Source organism: Osmia lignaria, chromosome 5 (assembly GCF_051020975.1).
Source record: "Osmia lignaria lignaria isolate PbOS001 chromosome 5, iyOsmLign1, whole genome shotgun sequence".
Lineage (NCBI taxonomy): Eukaryota > Metazoa > Arthropoda > Insecta > Hymenoptera > Megachilidae > Osmia > Osmia lignaria.
The window spans coordinates 11609558-11625907 of NC_135036.1; the positions used below are offsets into that span (position 1 = coordinate 11609558).

Below are 16350 nucleotides of genomic sequence, written 5' to 3' on the forward strand. Positions count from 1 at the left end.
ACTTGGTAAAATGTTGGAGAAACTTTTTATATACAATCACACGACATCTACGAGCTGACGTATTTATCAACCAAGTGATTTGCCCAGTCACCGAAATGTTGAACGACATTTTTACTAATAACTAAGTTATTAATTACTCTATTACTTTGCCAGATGATAAATCATTTAACCGTAATGTTGAAACTTTTAATAAAAATGGTAATTAATGTTTTGTAATCGTATCATGTGCTCAAAACTTTTTCTTTCCTCTTTCGTTTGATACAATGGAATTTAAATGTTAATTGTAATTTAATTGTAAAATTAAATCGCTCATAAAAAAAAAATAGTCTCTAATTAGACTATTGCACCATCTATACAAAAGCCGCTGAAACTACTCGACAACTTATCAACTTATCTATCTTTTGAATAGATGGTGCAGTGATCGAATTTCTGATCAGTTTACCGACCATTAGTTCTTAAAAAATATTTCTATTTTTGGCAACGGTGCATCAAGTAAAGAACAATTCCATAGAAATACTATTTCGCACTGATATAACAATTACATGGTACAAACTACAATATTTGTATTTACTTAATTCAGCTTAAGTTACGGTGCATCTGCCTGCCTAAACCTAAATTGTTACGTCAAGAAAGATACATATATTTATTTTTGGTCTTGTATTCGAAGACACTTGTGTTTAGGTGAATCGATAATTATATTTTCTGACTTGTCATTCAAATATAATAGTCTATTAAAATTTATCATGAATTTGCATGTTCAGCTTGATAACACTTTGACTTGAAGTTCAGTGCAAAAATGTTAGTGAAGTAAAGAACATCACATGGCAAAACGTTTCTAATATTAAATTTAAAAAAATGAAAACTTAAAATTTGTAATTGAACATGATTTGTATTTAATGTTACTATTGAAATGTGTACTTAAGAAAGTTGAATTAACAATATTACTTATCTTTGTTTTAGTTGTATAAACAGAACTTTTAACAATGTTTGAATGGGCATATGATGGTGTTAATGCCTCCATACCACGTAATGTAGGCCCAGAATGTGCAAACTATATAAGTCCTGAAAGAAGAATAATTGAAACATTATTTATATCTATAGTCATCATATTTTTGCTCATTTGGGGTTACAAACAAATGAGTTTACCAACCAAGGTACCTTATGTAAATCATGACCGTGTTGGCAAAAGAATATTATTGATGATTATGTCACTGGTATTAGGAATAGAGATTGGCTTTAAATTTACCAGCAGGACAATTGTATATTTATTAAATCCGTGTCATATAACAACAGCAGCACAGGTAAACTTAACTTATTTACATATTAGCAATATATATATATATATATTCATTTCCAGCTGCTTGTTATCATTGATTTTTGTATAATATAGTTATACTTGCTGATAGCTGATCCCAGTCCAACAGTCACAGCTGTCTTCAGGATACACTTGAACTTTTTAAATGGACCACTTTTAGCATACTTGTTTCCAGAGACAGAATCACGCAGAGTAACTCATCATTTTATTAATAAGCAGGTAGTTAAATATTTCAGATTGACAATAATACATTTCTTACAGATATTTGCAGACAAAGCAATGTACTGGATTCAACATGGCTTAATGGTAGTAATACCATATTACTTACTGAGGCTTGGAGGTTGGTACAATTCTCTTCTTTTTTTTTTAAGTAAGTAGGGATAGAAACATTAATATGGTGAATGTATTTTCATTTGTACTTTTAGGTGTTTATAATGTAGAACCCTTATCAGATATGAGTTGGACTATTTTTAGTTACGGGCTAAATCTTGCATATCATTTTTGGATTCTTCAATCTATTGCTTTGGTATAAATTTTCTCATCCCTCGATTTAAATTTTGTATTTATTTATTTAAAATTAATGTATCAACATTTTATGTTTTAGCCTATTCAAGTCAATCTTAGCCACATATTGTGTGCGGCTGTTCTAGACCCCTTCGCGGGAAACTATTATCGCGTATGGACGATGATTCATCAAGGAATATTATGCCCTTTATTATGCAAATTATTTTGCTATTCATCAGACTATTTTTTAACCAAGTGTCCGCTAACTAGAGTAAAAGCGACGTTGGAGTGTACACTTCCGGAAAAGAAGTACAAATTGGAGAACGATCAAAAGTTATATGAAGATACGAATAACTCGGGAAATGGACATACACATTTAAATTAGGCTAATACTTTGTAATTGATGCCACCGTAGTCTGTATGGATACATTGCCGAAAGTAAGTGAATATTCCATGATTAAGGGAACCCGACAACTTTGTCAATAATTAAACGAACACAAATTATTTTGTGTTTGTACGTGCATTCGTAACTATAGTCAGTGCCTGTAATCAAAATTACAGGTTCCCTTTTTTAAACACGTTTCTAGGTATTTTTTACACTGCATCTTTCAATGCAGTGAATAGAAACATCTTATGAATTTCAATTGCTACTATTCCGATGTAGCATGTTTCTCCAATTAGAATTTTTAGATTATGGGACTCTAAAAATCTCGCATTCCTAATGCGTCTAGGCAGATCATTTTCTTAAATACATACCAGCACCATAGAACATTTAATTTTTTTATACTTTTATTGTTCATGGAAAATTATAATTTTACTATGCTTGCAAAAATACATACCTCATTGAAAAGTTTTTAATACTTATGTATGTATCTATTTAAATGCTTTCCGTGCCTAGATGTAAAATTACTATGAAGCTTATCTTATACTATGAATAATGGCAATTTTAGCCATGAAAATAGTTTAAAGTACCTGTTGTAACTGAAAAAAAATCAGTTATCGAGTCAAATACTGAATTTCCTAATTTAACATATTATAATTTATTTCCATATTGTTAAGTACTTTGGTAAAGTGTGACTTTATTTCACAAGTTTCTCAGCCATAAAGAAGCAGCTTGATTGTGATATATAAATGTATATTACATTACGTGATACAGTTTAAAGTACGAATGCACTGATAAAAAAACGATCGTTAGTTTATTAATACTAACGAAATGTAGGATTGTGTTAACAGTGTGCACATAGTCAAATTATTACTTTAATTATACAGTACATTCCATATACTCAATCTACGCGAAATTACTTCAATAAGTTTACATTGACTGTCACAAATTTTATTCTATGACATATTTTATTATGTAAAAATGTTATTAAATTTACAATTCAAAGCGCCAAAGAAAAAAAAATGCAACATGGAATGTTTGCAGTCCAAAGATCGTAATTGTACATAATTTTATTATAAGTTTATGAATAAATTCGAATTTATATTTATTATTTTAAAAATTCTCAACCGAAATTTGTATATTTTTATACAATCTCCAAATAAAAATCAATGTATTCTTATTTTACGTTGAAATGTAAATTTCGATCTGCATTTACCTATTCTGATAACTCAATGGTTATTTGATTATTTAGATGGCCTAACATTTAAAAAAAAGATACTAATGAGATACTTATTAATTCACAAAAAATTACAATATTAATAGTTTGGGTAGAGAATGTATGACTTCAGTGTTTCCACAGCGTTAAGGATTAATCTTTAATTGTGCGCACTTTTTACACAATTGATATTTGTGTCCTTTTGCATGGAAAATAAAATGAATATAAATAGATTTTTACACCATTGAATGCTTTTTTAAAGCATACTGCATTCACATCAATTGTATGATAATAAAAAATCAGTGTACATAAATAAAAAAACTGAACATTTTACTGTAATATAAAATTTCCAAGCGAAAGGTCTCAATAACAATTACATTATATTAAAAAATAGTCATTGTCCGCATCTGGTATGCGATTATAAAGGCCTCGATGAGGTTTAATTTAGAATCTTGATATAGTACGATGAAAATACCTTTTATATTGTACATTATATAATAGTCATGTACACGAGTCTGTGCAATGATAATTATACGATTTGCGAAAATATTTACGACACATTAAAACATGAAGGAACTGTATGTATAACAAATGTATTGTGTAATACACGTGCTTCGGGTCACTGTTACATAGTAGAGATAGTAAGAAAATTAAAAAAACAAATTATGTTTTATGTACAGAAAGGACCGTGTATGTATGTATGTGCATCGCCTATGTTACTTCTAATTCATAGCCCTATTATCTTACAAGGTATACATGAATAAGCACGAATAGCATGTGTTGTGTATTATGTACATAGAAGATTCGCTAGTGCAATGAGTCTAACTTAGTTGAAACTTTAATTTAGAATTAAATTAAGAATCTTTCTGACATTATAGGTCATGTAGTATGAATTAATTTTATAAATATCAATAAATTAATTATAAATTAGACCATTACGATATTGAATTTTCAATGTATATAAATTGCATAGTCGAAAAGGTGATGGACTATTCGTTGAACTAAGTGTGCAATAAATTATTGTTGTTATATTTTTGTAAGTTACGGAGAACGTTGTTTCCGTAATGATAATATAAATTTGGTACTAAACACGGAACTGGCTTCTGGAAAGTAAGAATCAAAGAAACATTACTTTTGATCTTCATTGGTATAACGATAAGTAGGATAAGGTGCGAAGCAGAATGGATTTATCTAAAATAAAAATTATTCCGTTAGAACGGAAGTATTAAGAATTACCGTCAGACACGTTTGATGGTATGCAACAATACAAACATTAAAGCATTAAAATAAAATAATTTATTTACAGAGCGATGTACATTTCTTTTTTTTAAAACTTTCGTACTCCTGATACATCTGCAAGTATACCGGTGTTCCAAGCTGAATCGTATCACGATTAAATTTACTTTTTTCTCTTAAACATTTGTACAGAATGGTTTCCCAGGAGATTACATGATAATTATGCGTATTTACAAAACGACATGTACTTGTAGTTCGAATTGTTTAACATGTACATCTACATTTAATGGATTGATCGTATTGCTTAAATTACTATCGTGTATCGTAGCCACATAGAGATTACACCGAAAGAATCGTTATAAGGCACCACTATACTCCACGTGTAATCTTGGTAATTTATATTCCACACATAACTTATATAACGTTTTTTTCTCTTCAATGTGAATAGTTTTATCATCATTCGAGAAAGGTATAAATTCTAAATCAGTCCATGACTCGTAATTATCTACTTATGCTGATGAAACCATTGGAAACAAGGGCGATTCTCTCCTTGTACATTCATGATCATTATGTACACGATTCTGTACAAAAGTTTAGGAATACTGATTTATCGCAGGCTATACATAACGTAGCCTGACGAATAAGTTACAGCGTCAATTGTTACACTGATAATATTACTATCTATAAATATATCTCATAGAGCACGATGTACAATTTTCACGTGTAATCAATACAACATTTCCTTACTCTAAATGCGATAAGCGAATCAGAAAAATGATCTGCGTTAAATATGACGTATTGTGCATTCATCACAATAGTGGTGAAATACTTAATTCTTTGATTAAACAAACTTTCATACACAAAGCTATATCACACATATTACCGCACAACGGAAAAACGATACTCATTCTTGATATTGTGTAGATGAATTTCACAGGTACTTGGACTGTACTAAACTACTTCTTCTCCTTTTAATATGCTTTGAAAATAATATAAGTCGAATTAGTTTCATCTATTAAAAGAAAAAAGGGAAATAATAAAGATCGTATAAATTAATTAGACTTCTTCCCACACAATATTTTACAGATTGCTTTGTACATTTAAAAAATAAAGCAGCTATGAACACTTTAAGTGGAACACCCTGTATACTATTTTATAAATTATTCTCGATTTATTCGAAGATTCCGCTACTTGAGCTCTATTGGCATTAAAAAGAAAATATATATATACATGTATCAGTTCTTAACATTGGAAAATATATGTATATCGATTTAAAATTTATATAAGCATCTGGAATAAATTAAAACACTAAGCGTAATTAACTCTTGTAAAAGAAAAAAAGAGGTGTTTCGTATCTCTTTTCCCCGCAAAATATCTGTTACTTCTCGACAGCCACGGTAAAATATAAATAAGTAAAACATCTACACAGATACCATAGACAAAAATAAGTACACTAACAAAATACAAATGAATCACAGTTCTTTCTAAGTTACCACAAAATTAGTACAATAGTTAATAGCCGTCAAAATAAACTATATACTATTATAAGAATTGCCATTTCTTTGGCATGTGATAGTTGATTTATACGTATAAAGCATGTATTTATACAAGGACTTAAATACCAATACTGTATGGAAGAGTAAAAGAATCATAAAATCCTTTTTTTTTATGTACATTTGTATCAACTTAAACTACAGGTTTATGATTTGGAAAGGCTTTAAAATAACAATAATTCGACTCGGATTTTTTTAGCTATCATACACAATCATTTTGCACAGGAATTTTTCTGTTAAAAATCGTATAATTCAACTCTTTGTAGATTGATCCTAAATTCGGTAATATACCATACCACTCAACCTTTCGTATAAAGATACTTTCCATCATGAAATTCAAATGAAAAGTTGCATTACAGTAAAAGCTGAATATATGCAACAAACATTGGGACCCAGGCGTTGCATATATCCAGCCAAGGTATCGATTCTGGGCATTTAAACGTTGCATATATCCAGTCGAGGTGTCGATTCTGCGTCCGTACACATCGTTTGTATTCAGCCGCGATACCTATTCTACGTTCGTACACAACATGCAACGTGTTTGGTGCATCTTTGGTGTACGGCCTGCCTTATGTTTGGTATCATTTTAATCAGAAAAATCTCACAAATGTGTTAGTAAAAGTTTTATCGTTCAATTAGTATTAGTCACACCGATATTACGGTCGGATCATATTACACGGTTTCCTCGTCGAGCGGCTCAGTTCGCCTAGGGGGATCCCCACAAACGGAGGGGATAGCGATGTTGCATATATCCAGTCAAACTTTTGTTGCATATATCCAGCTTTTACTGTATTCAATGTATGGACCTTCTCAACATTAACTATTAGCAAATGTATGATTGTAAGTAAAATTTATAAACGTTAATTGTTGAGTAACTCATTACTATTATAAAGCTCTGTGATAGATTTATGAGTTGAAATCAGATGCTAATACTATTTACAATGTTATTGACTGAATGAACAGGCACACATCCTTCATTAAGAGTATCATACAGTAGTTCATTAGTGTGCTAATTCTACTTTATAGTAGACATTTTAGTATGATGCACTATTCTCTAGACAGAGATTTCATCATACAGCCTTGAATAAGCCTCTGAGGATATGTTTCTACATGAAGTATAGTGTTAGCCATCTAAAGGTGGTCCTAAATATACCATAGATACCTCTGTATTTCCATATACAGCAGACACAGAAGGGTATAATCTTTTGTCTGGCAACCCTACATATTTAATTTCTTATTAATATCACTATTATTGCTAGAACTTTAGAAGGAAATATTTCAATAAACATTTATGCTATTAGCTAATAAATATTGAAATACAATACCTCTAAATGCCACTCCCAAAAATTCATAATTTTTCTCAAAAGATAATGTATTATCATCACAATCTAATATTACCCTAATTCTTTCCCCAACCTGTTAATTACAAATGTATACCTTATAGTATATTTGACAACCATACCATCTCTTGCAATTAAAAAAATGTAACATACCTGATATTTTGGAGCATTATTAAGCAAAGGATAATTTCCTTGTACATTTCCATTGTGTAACAAATGATTATCTACTAGATTCCAACCCCATGAATGTTCATCAGAACCCATTAATGCTACATAGCCATGACATAATAAAGGTGCTTCTCTTGTAGCTATGCCTATAACAGCTACTGTACCCAAAGGTCCTTCCCAAATAACTTCCCAGGCATGACGACCATGCCGGAAACCAATTTTACCTCTACAGGCATCTGTACTTTGAGCAACTGGGTTTCTGTAATACATGTATACAACCATTGTATATCAGAAGTTTAAAAGATATTTAGAAAACACAACAGATTTAAAATGCGTGCCATTTACAATCAGAAGCTGAGTGTAAAGCTTCCAAAATAAACACATATTAATGACTGAATTGAAGTCTACCTGTGGAGGGTGAATCCATTGTCTTTAATGTAAATGTTACGAGAACAGTCATTAGGATTCCATGCGTGATAAAATGCACGAAGTTTCGATTTGTAAGTAGGCACTGATGACAACAAGTCGGAACTAAGCGCTTCTTGGGCTAATTTTCTGAGACAGTGCATTCTCCACGCGTCATTGTTCTCATCATTTAAAAATTGATTCCATCGTTTGCACACTAAGGAACAATTTCTCAACGTGTGCAAATCTAAATAAGAAAAAATCACTTCTAAAACATGATCAGATGCTGGAAGTGCTATATCGTCCATTTTGCCGGTTCTGATCGAGTAAACGAACAAAACATACACGCGCAGAACGCCTGGACATGCCTTTGTTTTCGAGGGGGTGATAATTTGGGGGTCCCAGACACCCCAAGATGAGATTCTAGCGCCATCTATACAAAACGTCCCAAACTATTCGATAACTCCCTCTGGCAGTCGATAAGTTGCCGGCTTATCGATCGATCATCCTGCAGTCGGTAAATTGTCGAGTAGTTTCTGCCGTTACTGCATAGATGGCGAAGGAGTCGAATTTTTATAGACTTACCGACAGTTAGGGATTAAAGATATATAATTTTCTAACTTGTACGCATTAAAACTGCTGCCAGAATGAATAAAAGATTATTAACATTTCAATTATTCAGGTAATACATAAGTGCAATATTGTTGTACTTTAATTTTCGTCATTGCGTACGTAACACATATACATGTAAGAAAGTCCCCACCAGTGTCCACTCTCGGTGTCGACATAGTGTCACCGGTGCTTCGGGGTCCCCGATACCCCGGATACCATAATGTTGGTATGCAGAATGTTATCCGTGTTTCGGGGTCCTTGACACCCCATGATGATATCAAGCCCCTTGTGGCTCGGGGGGAGTAGAATACGGCCACGGTATCCCCTGCCTGTCGTAAGAGGCGACTAAAAGGGGACACACACGCACACTCATACGCGGTACTTAGGGGTCCCAGACACCCCGATAGCCATAATATCAGTATGCAAATAGTATTACTGGTGCTTCGGGGTCCCAGACACCCCAGGATTGAATCACGTCGTACCCATCACTATCCCGAACAAGTGCGTTTCACGATTTCTTCGTTTTTAGGTCTTATATTTCGTTAGATCCGGTCGTACCCATCACTATTCCGAACAAGTGAGTTTCACGATTTGTTCGTTTTTAGGTCTTATATTTCGCTAGATCCGGTCGTACCCATCACTATTCCGAACAAGTGAGTTTCACGATTTGTTCGTTTTTAGGTCTTATATTTCGCTATTTGCTTGGGGTCCCTGACACCCCGGAGACATAATATCGGTATGCAGTATCATCGGTACATTGGGGCCTTAGATACCCCGAGTGCCGTAGTGTCTGTAAGTAAAGAGGGTCGACGGTGCCTCGGGGTCCTTGACACCCCGGATGCCATAATATTGGTATATAGAATGTTATCTGTGTTTCGGGGTCCTTAGAACCCCAAGACGATATAACTTCGGTATGCAGATTATTTGTGTTCAGGGGTTCTTAGAACCCCAAAGCGATATCAAGTCGGTATGCAGAGAGCGTCACCAATGCTTTGGGATCCTTAGAACCCCAAGACGATATAATTTCGGTATGCAGAATCGGTGGCACTTCGGGGTCCTTAGAACCCCATGACGATACTAGGTCGATATATAGAGAACGTCACCGATGCTTCGGGGTCCTTAGAACCCCAATGCGATACCAGGTCGATATACAGAGAACATCATCGATGCTTCGGGGTCCGTAGAACCCCAAGACGATATAATTTCGGTATGCAGAATCGGTGGCACTTCGGGGTCCTTAGAACCCCATGACGATACTAGGTCGATATATAGAGAACGTCACCGATGCTTCGGGGTCCTTAGAACCCCAATGCGATACCAGGTCGATATACAGAGAACATCATCGATGCTTCGGGGTCCGTAGAACCCCAAAACGATACCAGGGCGATATACAGAGAACGTTACCGGTGCTTCGGGGTCCTTAGAACCCCAATATGATACCAGGTCCGTATTAAGAGGGCACAACCAGTATAATAATCGTCCCCTAATTTCTTTCCGGAAGATATAACAGATGGCGATTGTTTTCAAGGGACAATTCTAAACCCCTTGAAAATAAAGACACGTCTAGTCTTGTTAAATCTGTAGTCACTGGTCACTGTGAACTAGGTTCAGTACAGTTCAGTATAGATCGTGAATTTTGAGTGATGAGTTGGTTTTCACTTAGTTTAATTATTTACCTTTAATTTCTAAAGATTATAGTTCCCAATACCAAGTAGTGTTATATTTGCAGTATTTTGTTTTGAAAGGCACAAATCGTTTGAAAATTGTATACGTAGGCAACAGGTGTCTAATATCGCACATGTTTCGTTTTGATAGTGGTGGCAATTTTTCCTTCAAAAATTAAACAAACAAATTAATGCGCTAACTTCTTATCAAGAGTATTTGGCATCATGCGTAAAACGATCAATACAATTTTATGGAAAAGTGTCTTTAACAAAGTATAACATTCGAAGTACAATAATCGTGCTTTATCAATCAATTCCCCAAAATGGAATACGATTATCTTATTAAATTTTTGGCCCTTGGAAACTCTGGAGTGGGTAAAACGAGTTTTTTGTATCAGTATACTGATGGTACATTCGATTCCCGTTTTATATCCACTGTTGGCATTGATTTTAAGGAAAAACGGGTGGTAAGTGAATTATTTTATCATGTAGTATGTTGCTAATTGTTATTATTATTATTGTAGGAAAATTGTTATTCATTTCTGTAGTAGTATTATTAATTTGAAACATTTTGAAGGTCTATGTCTGAATGATACGTATAAATTATTGGTATATACATGTAAATGTCTTTAGACACACATGTGTTACTACTTACAAGCAAGAGTCATTACCTATTACAGATATACCAGACAGCAAATGGTAGAACTCAACGTGTGCATTTACAGCTGTGGGACACAGCTGGCCAAGAGCGGTAACATTTGTTACATTTAAGTTTAAAATCTACTTTAGGGCACTAATATTCTTTAAAAACAGTTCATAATATATATAAAATGTCTTAATTTTACTTCACATCTTTAGTTATTAAGAATAGTTCCTATAAGATTTAATTATACTAACAGTCCTAAAGGATTAAATTATTATGCAAGTGTTTAATGCTCTTAAAATTCAGGTTCAGAAGTTTAACTACAGCCTTTTACCGGGATTCCATGGGTTTTCTTCTAATTTTTGATCTAACCAATGAGTTGTCTTTTCTTGAAGTTAGAAATTGGCTGGAACAACTTAGGGTACTCATCATTTATTAACATTGTTATTATAAAACTTATGCAAGATTAAAGAGTAGTCTTATTGAACAATGATTTGAGCTAACATACAGATATAATTTTATGGATGTTGCATGCTGAGGATTGTACTGTGGAAATCTCAGATATGGGAATGTAAAACCAAACAAGTTATGCATGAAAATATTTTTTACTTTGCATGCAGTTGAAGAATTAAGTAACTTTAAATAAATTGATTTTATTCATATATCTATCATAAGCTCAAACTGTCGTTCGATCGAATAATCGTAAATAGTGAGCGTAACAATTTACAGCGTTAATAAAAATAAATTTATTCTGTAATGCGATTGTTAACATAATTTTCGTTCAATTTATAAATCGAAGAATTTCCAATGAAAGCAGAATAACTCGAAAAATGTATCCATGCATTGGAAGTTATTGTTTGCCTGTTTAAAATTATTTCATCGTAAAATATCGAAGGCGTAGTTGGCCTGTTTTCGTTGCGAACTTTTCGTGTTCTTGCATTATATTGCAGCATGTTCTATTTGAATAAACATTTTCATTCCATCTCGATTCCCTTGTTTGATCGTTGATTCGTGTTTGTGTACCTGTAGACTCACGCATATTGCGAAGATCCAGACATAATTCTCTGTGGAAACAAATCCGATCTCGAAGACAAACGGGTTGTTAGTGAACATAAGGCCCGGGAATTAGCAGAGAAGCATGGGTAAATAATATAGAACACATAATTGATTATGTTCGCATTGATCCCGTTATTTTCTAAGAGATTGTCAACCTTTTGCCTTTTGCCACGAATGTACGACAGCTTTAAACGATGAAAAAATTGAATTCAGAAGAATTCAAGTATTTAATAAACTATGTTTCTCAGCTTGGTGTACTTGGAAACAAGCGCAGCAACCGGCCAGAACGTGGCACGTGCCGTGGAGATACTTTTAGATCGTGTAATGCGAAGGATGGAAAGCACCGTGGACAAGTCATTATTGCCTCACCAAAGAGTTTTACGGTGCCACGAGCGCGATACATCGCCTCCGAGCACTTCCTGTTACTGCTGACACCGTCCCTTCGTGTAGCTGAATAAATTGTCTCCATCTACCATCTTACGGTTCAGGTGACATCGTGCAGCTCACATTTTATTCAGCTAGCAACATTTTATCGAGTTGCATTCGAATCTCTCGTTGTTCAACGTTCGACACGTGCTGTTTAACGCGTACGCGCAGCAGAATATTGATCGTCCCGAATAAAGGAATGAAAATTGCAATGGACCAGTTTTTCCTACCAATTATCCTTCGGTGGCTTGCGCACTTACGATTAGTCTGGCGAAGGGATGATCGACGTTCCGCTGTACATACGTCTATGAAACCGTTGATCAACTGTCTCGTAAATTGCACATTTCTGCATTGTCGTACTCTCTGAAAACGATCCCCGTTAATTCTACACATTCATACGTACATACTGTCGTCTTCCATGATGGGTTCCCTTGGTACGGAATTGATTTGACCGCAAACCGTAAACTTGTACCTTTGACGTATACGTTCGTCTTTTACTGTTCCGCGATTATGCGATTTACCTGTCACCATCGTACGCACAACGTGTTCAATAGGATATTCAGGGTGTCTTTTAATGTCTTAGGGGTGGGTTTTAATTAGTTGGGTTTGAAACAGTATATCAATACACTGTTAGTCTCTGTTCATTCGCCAAAAATTGTGATACGCGAGCTACGATTACACAAGGAAACGAGAGAGTGATTTTCGATTATAAATATATACGTGTATTTTTGATGCTGTTATTATGTTTAACCAAAGTTACTTATCATCTAGTCGTTAAGTATTGTGCTGAGAATACAATCAAAATATTATCTGGTGCACGATGTTTCTACTGTTGTTAACCAAATAATAATGAAATTTATGTATGTCACAAGGATACCATTATTCCTTCTAACTTCCATGAAGGAATATTGGAAAATATCTATACGAGAAACTTTGATGCCGAGAGGCACGAATTCCCGCGTGATTTACATATAAGTTTGAAACGTTTCATGGTTTCCTTTTAACTTCCAAGTGGAACTAAAAACGCGAGAATTTGAAATCCTTATGCTGCTCAGCATCTCAGTTTTTCATTTACGTAGACATTTTATGTATGTCGCGAGAACTGTATGTTGTTCCTTTTCAATTTATACATTTGCGAGTTACAATTGATCGAGAGACGTTCATATTTATATTATACCTATACATGTCTGTTGGCCACGTAAAGTTTGGGGATAATAACTTTCCTAGTTATTTGATAGTTCAAGAGAAGGATATAAGATTAAAGTTTCAACTACAACCGAATAGCAACCACGATAGAAGTTTCCTCGATAGAAAATGAATCTCAAAATGTTTCGTGTTACTTTCAATGCATAACTTTTCCGTTAGATCGCGAATTTGAAACGATAGAGATACTTGGAGTTATTGCCCCATTCTGTGCATCGTGTCATGCATCGAGGTGATAAAAGAAGATTGCACCGATCTTATCCGTTTCTCAGTGAAATATTCTCGTGCGCATTGTCAGTTTACTACGATCTCGAGAACTACGTGAAATAATGACGAGTCCAATTATAAATCAGGGTAGTAGATCTTCGAAAAGGTTGATTACGATTTTATACGAATTTCGATGTGTTCAATTTTGGCTAGATCATAGTAAACTAATAAGATGTGCGAGCGTGTCTTTCAAGATTTTTCATAGAAGAATTAAAACAATTAAACTGAGGGATGCAAGCAGAGCTCTCTACCGTGCATACGTACTTGTCTGTTTTATAAATTGTAATGTGCCTCGGCAGTAAGTTTTATTTGAAAAACAACATCTTTAACAAATAAATGTTCTATGATTCTGCTTTAATTTATTACCATTTTTTTGCCTTCTTAACTAGACTGTACAACTGGAAGTGTAAGAAATAATCCCACCCCGTTCAAGAAGACAGCACCTGCAGGTGTTTCTTCGGCAGTTTGTGTATCCCATTGGGCCCGAGATCAAATGTAAACCGATCGAGCTGTTGGGAAATAGGGAGCCTGAAGAATAACTCCCATAGCATCAGCCGGTGAAACTTTGTTTCATCAATAACTAGGCGAAGGGTAAAACATACAGAAGCTAGGGAGCTGCTCGAAAGTTTCGCAGCGAAACTTCCTTTATGGAAGTTCGATCGAAGTTTCCTGACCAGCCGGCCAGGTTATTAGCCGGCTATTTATATGAGCCGGTGTTGCTGTTTACGGGTACACGAGCTTTTTAAGTTCGCGAATCTCGTTTTTACGATCAAACTTTAGAGAATTTTTAAACAGATCCACGCTTTTACGAGCATCACGCGCTATTGTACGATCGAGAACGACCCCTTTCGAGTTCATCCTTGAAGAGTCGTTGAAAAGTACGATGCACGGGCTGTACATTGAATGTCTATGCTACTGCTTCAGGTAAAGGGTCTGAGATAAAATATAGCTTTATGTTAACGAAAAATTGTCAAGCCGATCCAGAGAATCAGAGGGAAGGAAGGAAGGAAGGAAGGAAGGAAAACTATCTAATCGATAGACTAGCTATGGTCCAGTGAATAGGATCCTTTTGATAGTCCTCGCTTTGTCTGCTAGCTTTCAAATGAACTTGAAGGTCTACGTAATAATTAGTCTGCACAGAGGCAGAGCTAAACTGCTGGTCTCAAAGCGGTCGTTACCGATATCACTGGCATATTGACGACAGGACAAACCAATACGAAAGCCTTCGATCGTTCGATCGCGATTCAGCTTTCGTCGTCTTTTGAAACATAATAATTCGACATAATTTTCGACAAAAATCCTACATTTTTGCAACAGAATGGTAAGCAAAATCTAATTTTATCTACATATATAGAACCTAGAAACGATATAACCTTTCTAAAGGACTAGTTGAACGAAGTTTGTCTAAATAGAGTCAGAAGAGAGGCAACATTTCAGAAATCGTTTTCCCAAATTGGTGAACGGTGACATTCACGTTATCGCATTCCAGTTTTAGCATGACTGCTCCACAAGTGGAGCAAACTTTAGTCGAGAACCGTCAGTTGCAAATAAACCAGGAAACCGATAGCTGTTATCAAAACCAAGACCTGCCAAGAAACCAGAAATCGCGGTCAAGTTCCAGTTTATGTACGAACGTGGTTTCACGTTGAAAGGATTTCGATTTCAGCTCACAGAGAAGCAAAACTGGACTTTAACAAGCTAAAAAACTCAGTATTACGTTATCTGAAACTTAGTTACTCGATAACGTACCTAACGCTTTCTACGTTTAAACAGTTTTCGCTTCAATTTACAAAGAAATAAAGTATTGATTCAAACATTATCAACCATTATTTGATTATTCGATAATGTAATGTTTCCTTGTCCTTGTAATAGTTCCATTTCATTTTATAAAAGAACAAACTGTTCTTTTAATGATCAAACAGTACTGTACAGTACCAATTTAGACGTATTCGCATCGATCTGATGAAACAAAGTGCATCTTCCGGTTACTCGGAGCAAAGACACAGGATCCGGTTTTGTGTGACAGATTTGGATGCAGGCTACATAGAAATCCCGTATCTTTGCTCTACTTGTCAGAGGGGTCGAGGAAGAAGGAACAATTCCAGTTAGATATTGGGCAGGCAGATAAAACGAAATTACCTAGCGACCTCAAGCTTCACCGGACACTGGAATCGCTCCGTTTTCTGGGTCACTGCTGTTGTCCGTTGATTTATAACTTCCGGTTGATACTTTACCATGAAAGAAAAAGGAATACGAAACGAAGAGATCACAAATTCGTTCTTCATCTATGAAACTTGATGTATTAATTGTTTGTTCAATGTTAAATTGTTTGATTTTTGTTAAAAATTCAAAGTAAAGAT

The 16350-nt window shown here is 34.6% G+C and overlaps 3 protein-coding genes across 8 annotated transcripts; 2 read left to right on the forward strand and 1 right to left on the reverse strand.

Moving 5' to 3' along the window:
* The first annotated feature begins 404 nt into the window (after positions 1–404).
* LOC117604768 (transmembrane protein 164) lies at positions 405–3231 on the forward strand. Of its 4 annotated transcripts, none has more exons than XM_034325206.2 (6): positions 405–545; positions 961–1301; positions 1391–1507; positions 1577–1655; positions 1741–1841; positions 1920–3231. In XM_034325206.2, the coding sequence occupies exons 2-6, from the start codon at positions 984–986 to the stop codon at positions 2202–2204; spliced, it is 900 nt and encodes a 299-aa protein (XP_034181097.1). In that variant the 5' UTR covers positions 405–545; positions 961–983; the 3' UTR covers positions 2205–3231. The 4 variants fall into 4 exon arrangements, with proteins under 4 accessions (XP_034181097.1, XP_034181096.1, XP_034181099.1 ...); XM_034325205.2 differs by having other exon boundaries at positions 418–681; XM_034325208.2 differs by lacking the exon at positions 405–545 and adding an exon at positions 683–798.
* Positions 3232–4697: 1466 nt separating this feature from the next.
* Positions 4698–8466, reverse strand: Fsn (F-box synaptic protein). 2 transcript variants are annotated; one of them, XM_034325340.2, is made up of 4 exons: positions 8123–8466; positions 7700–7973; positions 7532–7622; positions 4698–7424 (listed from the first exon to the last, which is right to left on the reverse strand). In XM_034325340.2, the coding sequence occupies exons 1-4, from the start codon at positions 8425–8427 to the stop codon at positions 7330–7332; spliced, it is 765 nt and encodes a 254-aa protein (XP_034181231.1). In that variant the 5' UTR covers positions 8428–8466; the 3' UTR covers positions 4698–7329. The 2 variants fall into 2 exon arrangements, with proteins under 2 accessions (XP_034181231.1, XP_034181230.1); XM_034325339.2 differs by lacking the exon at positions 7532–7622 and having other exon boundaries at positions 8123–8441.
* A 1831-nt stretch (positions 8467–10297) lies between these two features.
* On the forward strand, positions 10298–15693 carry Rab27 (RAS oncogene family member Rab27). Of its 2 annotated transcripts, XR_013062168.1 has the most exons (6): positions 10725–10862; positions 10973–11146; positions 11345–11459; positions 12068–12180; positions 12343–15311; positions 15480–15693. XR_013062168.1 is itself a non-coding variant. In XM_034325199.2 (5 exons), exons 1-5 carry the CDS (start codon positions 10719–10721, stop codon positions 12524–12526), a joined length of 627 nt encoding a protein of 208 aa, XP_034181090.1. In that variant the 5' UTR covers positions 10298–10718; the 3' UTR covers positions 12527–14367. The 2 variants fall into 2 exon arrangements, 1 of the variants encoding a protein (XP_034181090.1); XM_034325199.2 differs by lacking the exon at positions 15480–15693 and having other exon boundaries at positions 10298–10862; positions 11076–11146; positions 12343–14367.
* The last annotated feature ends 657 nt before the right edge of the window (positions 15694–16350 follow it).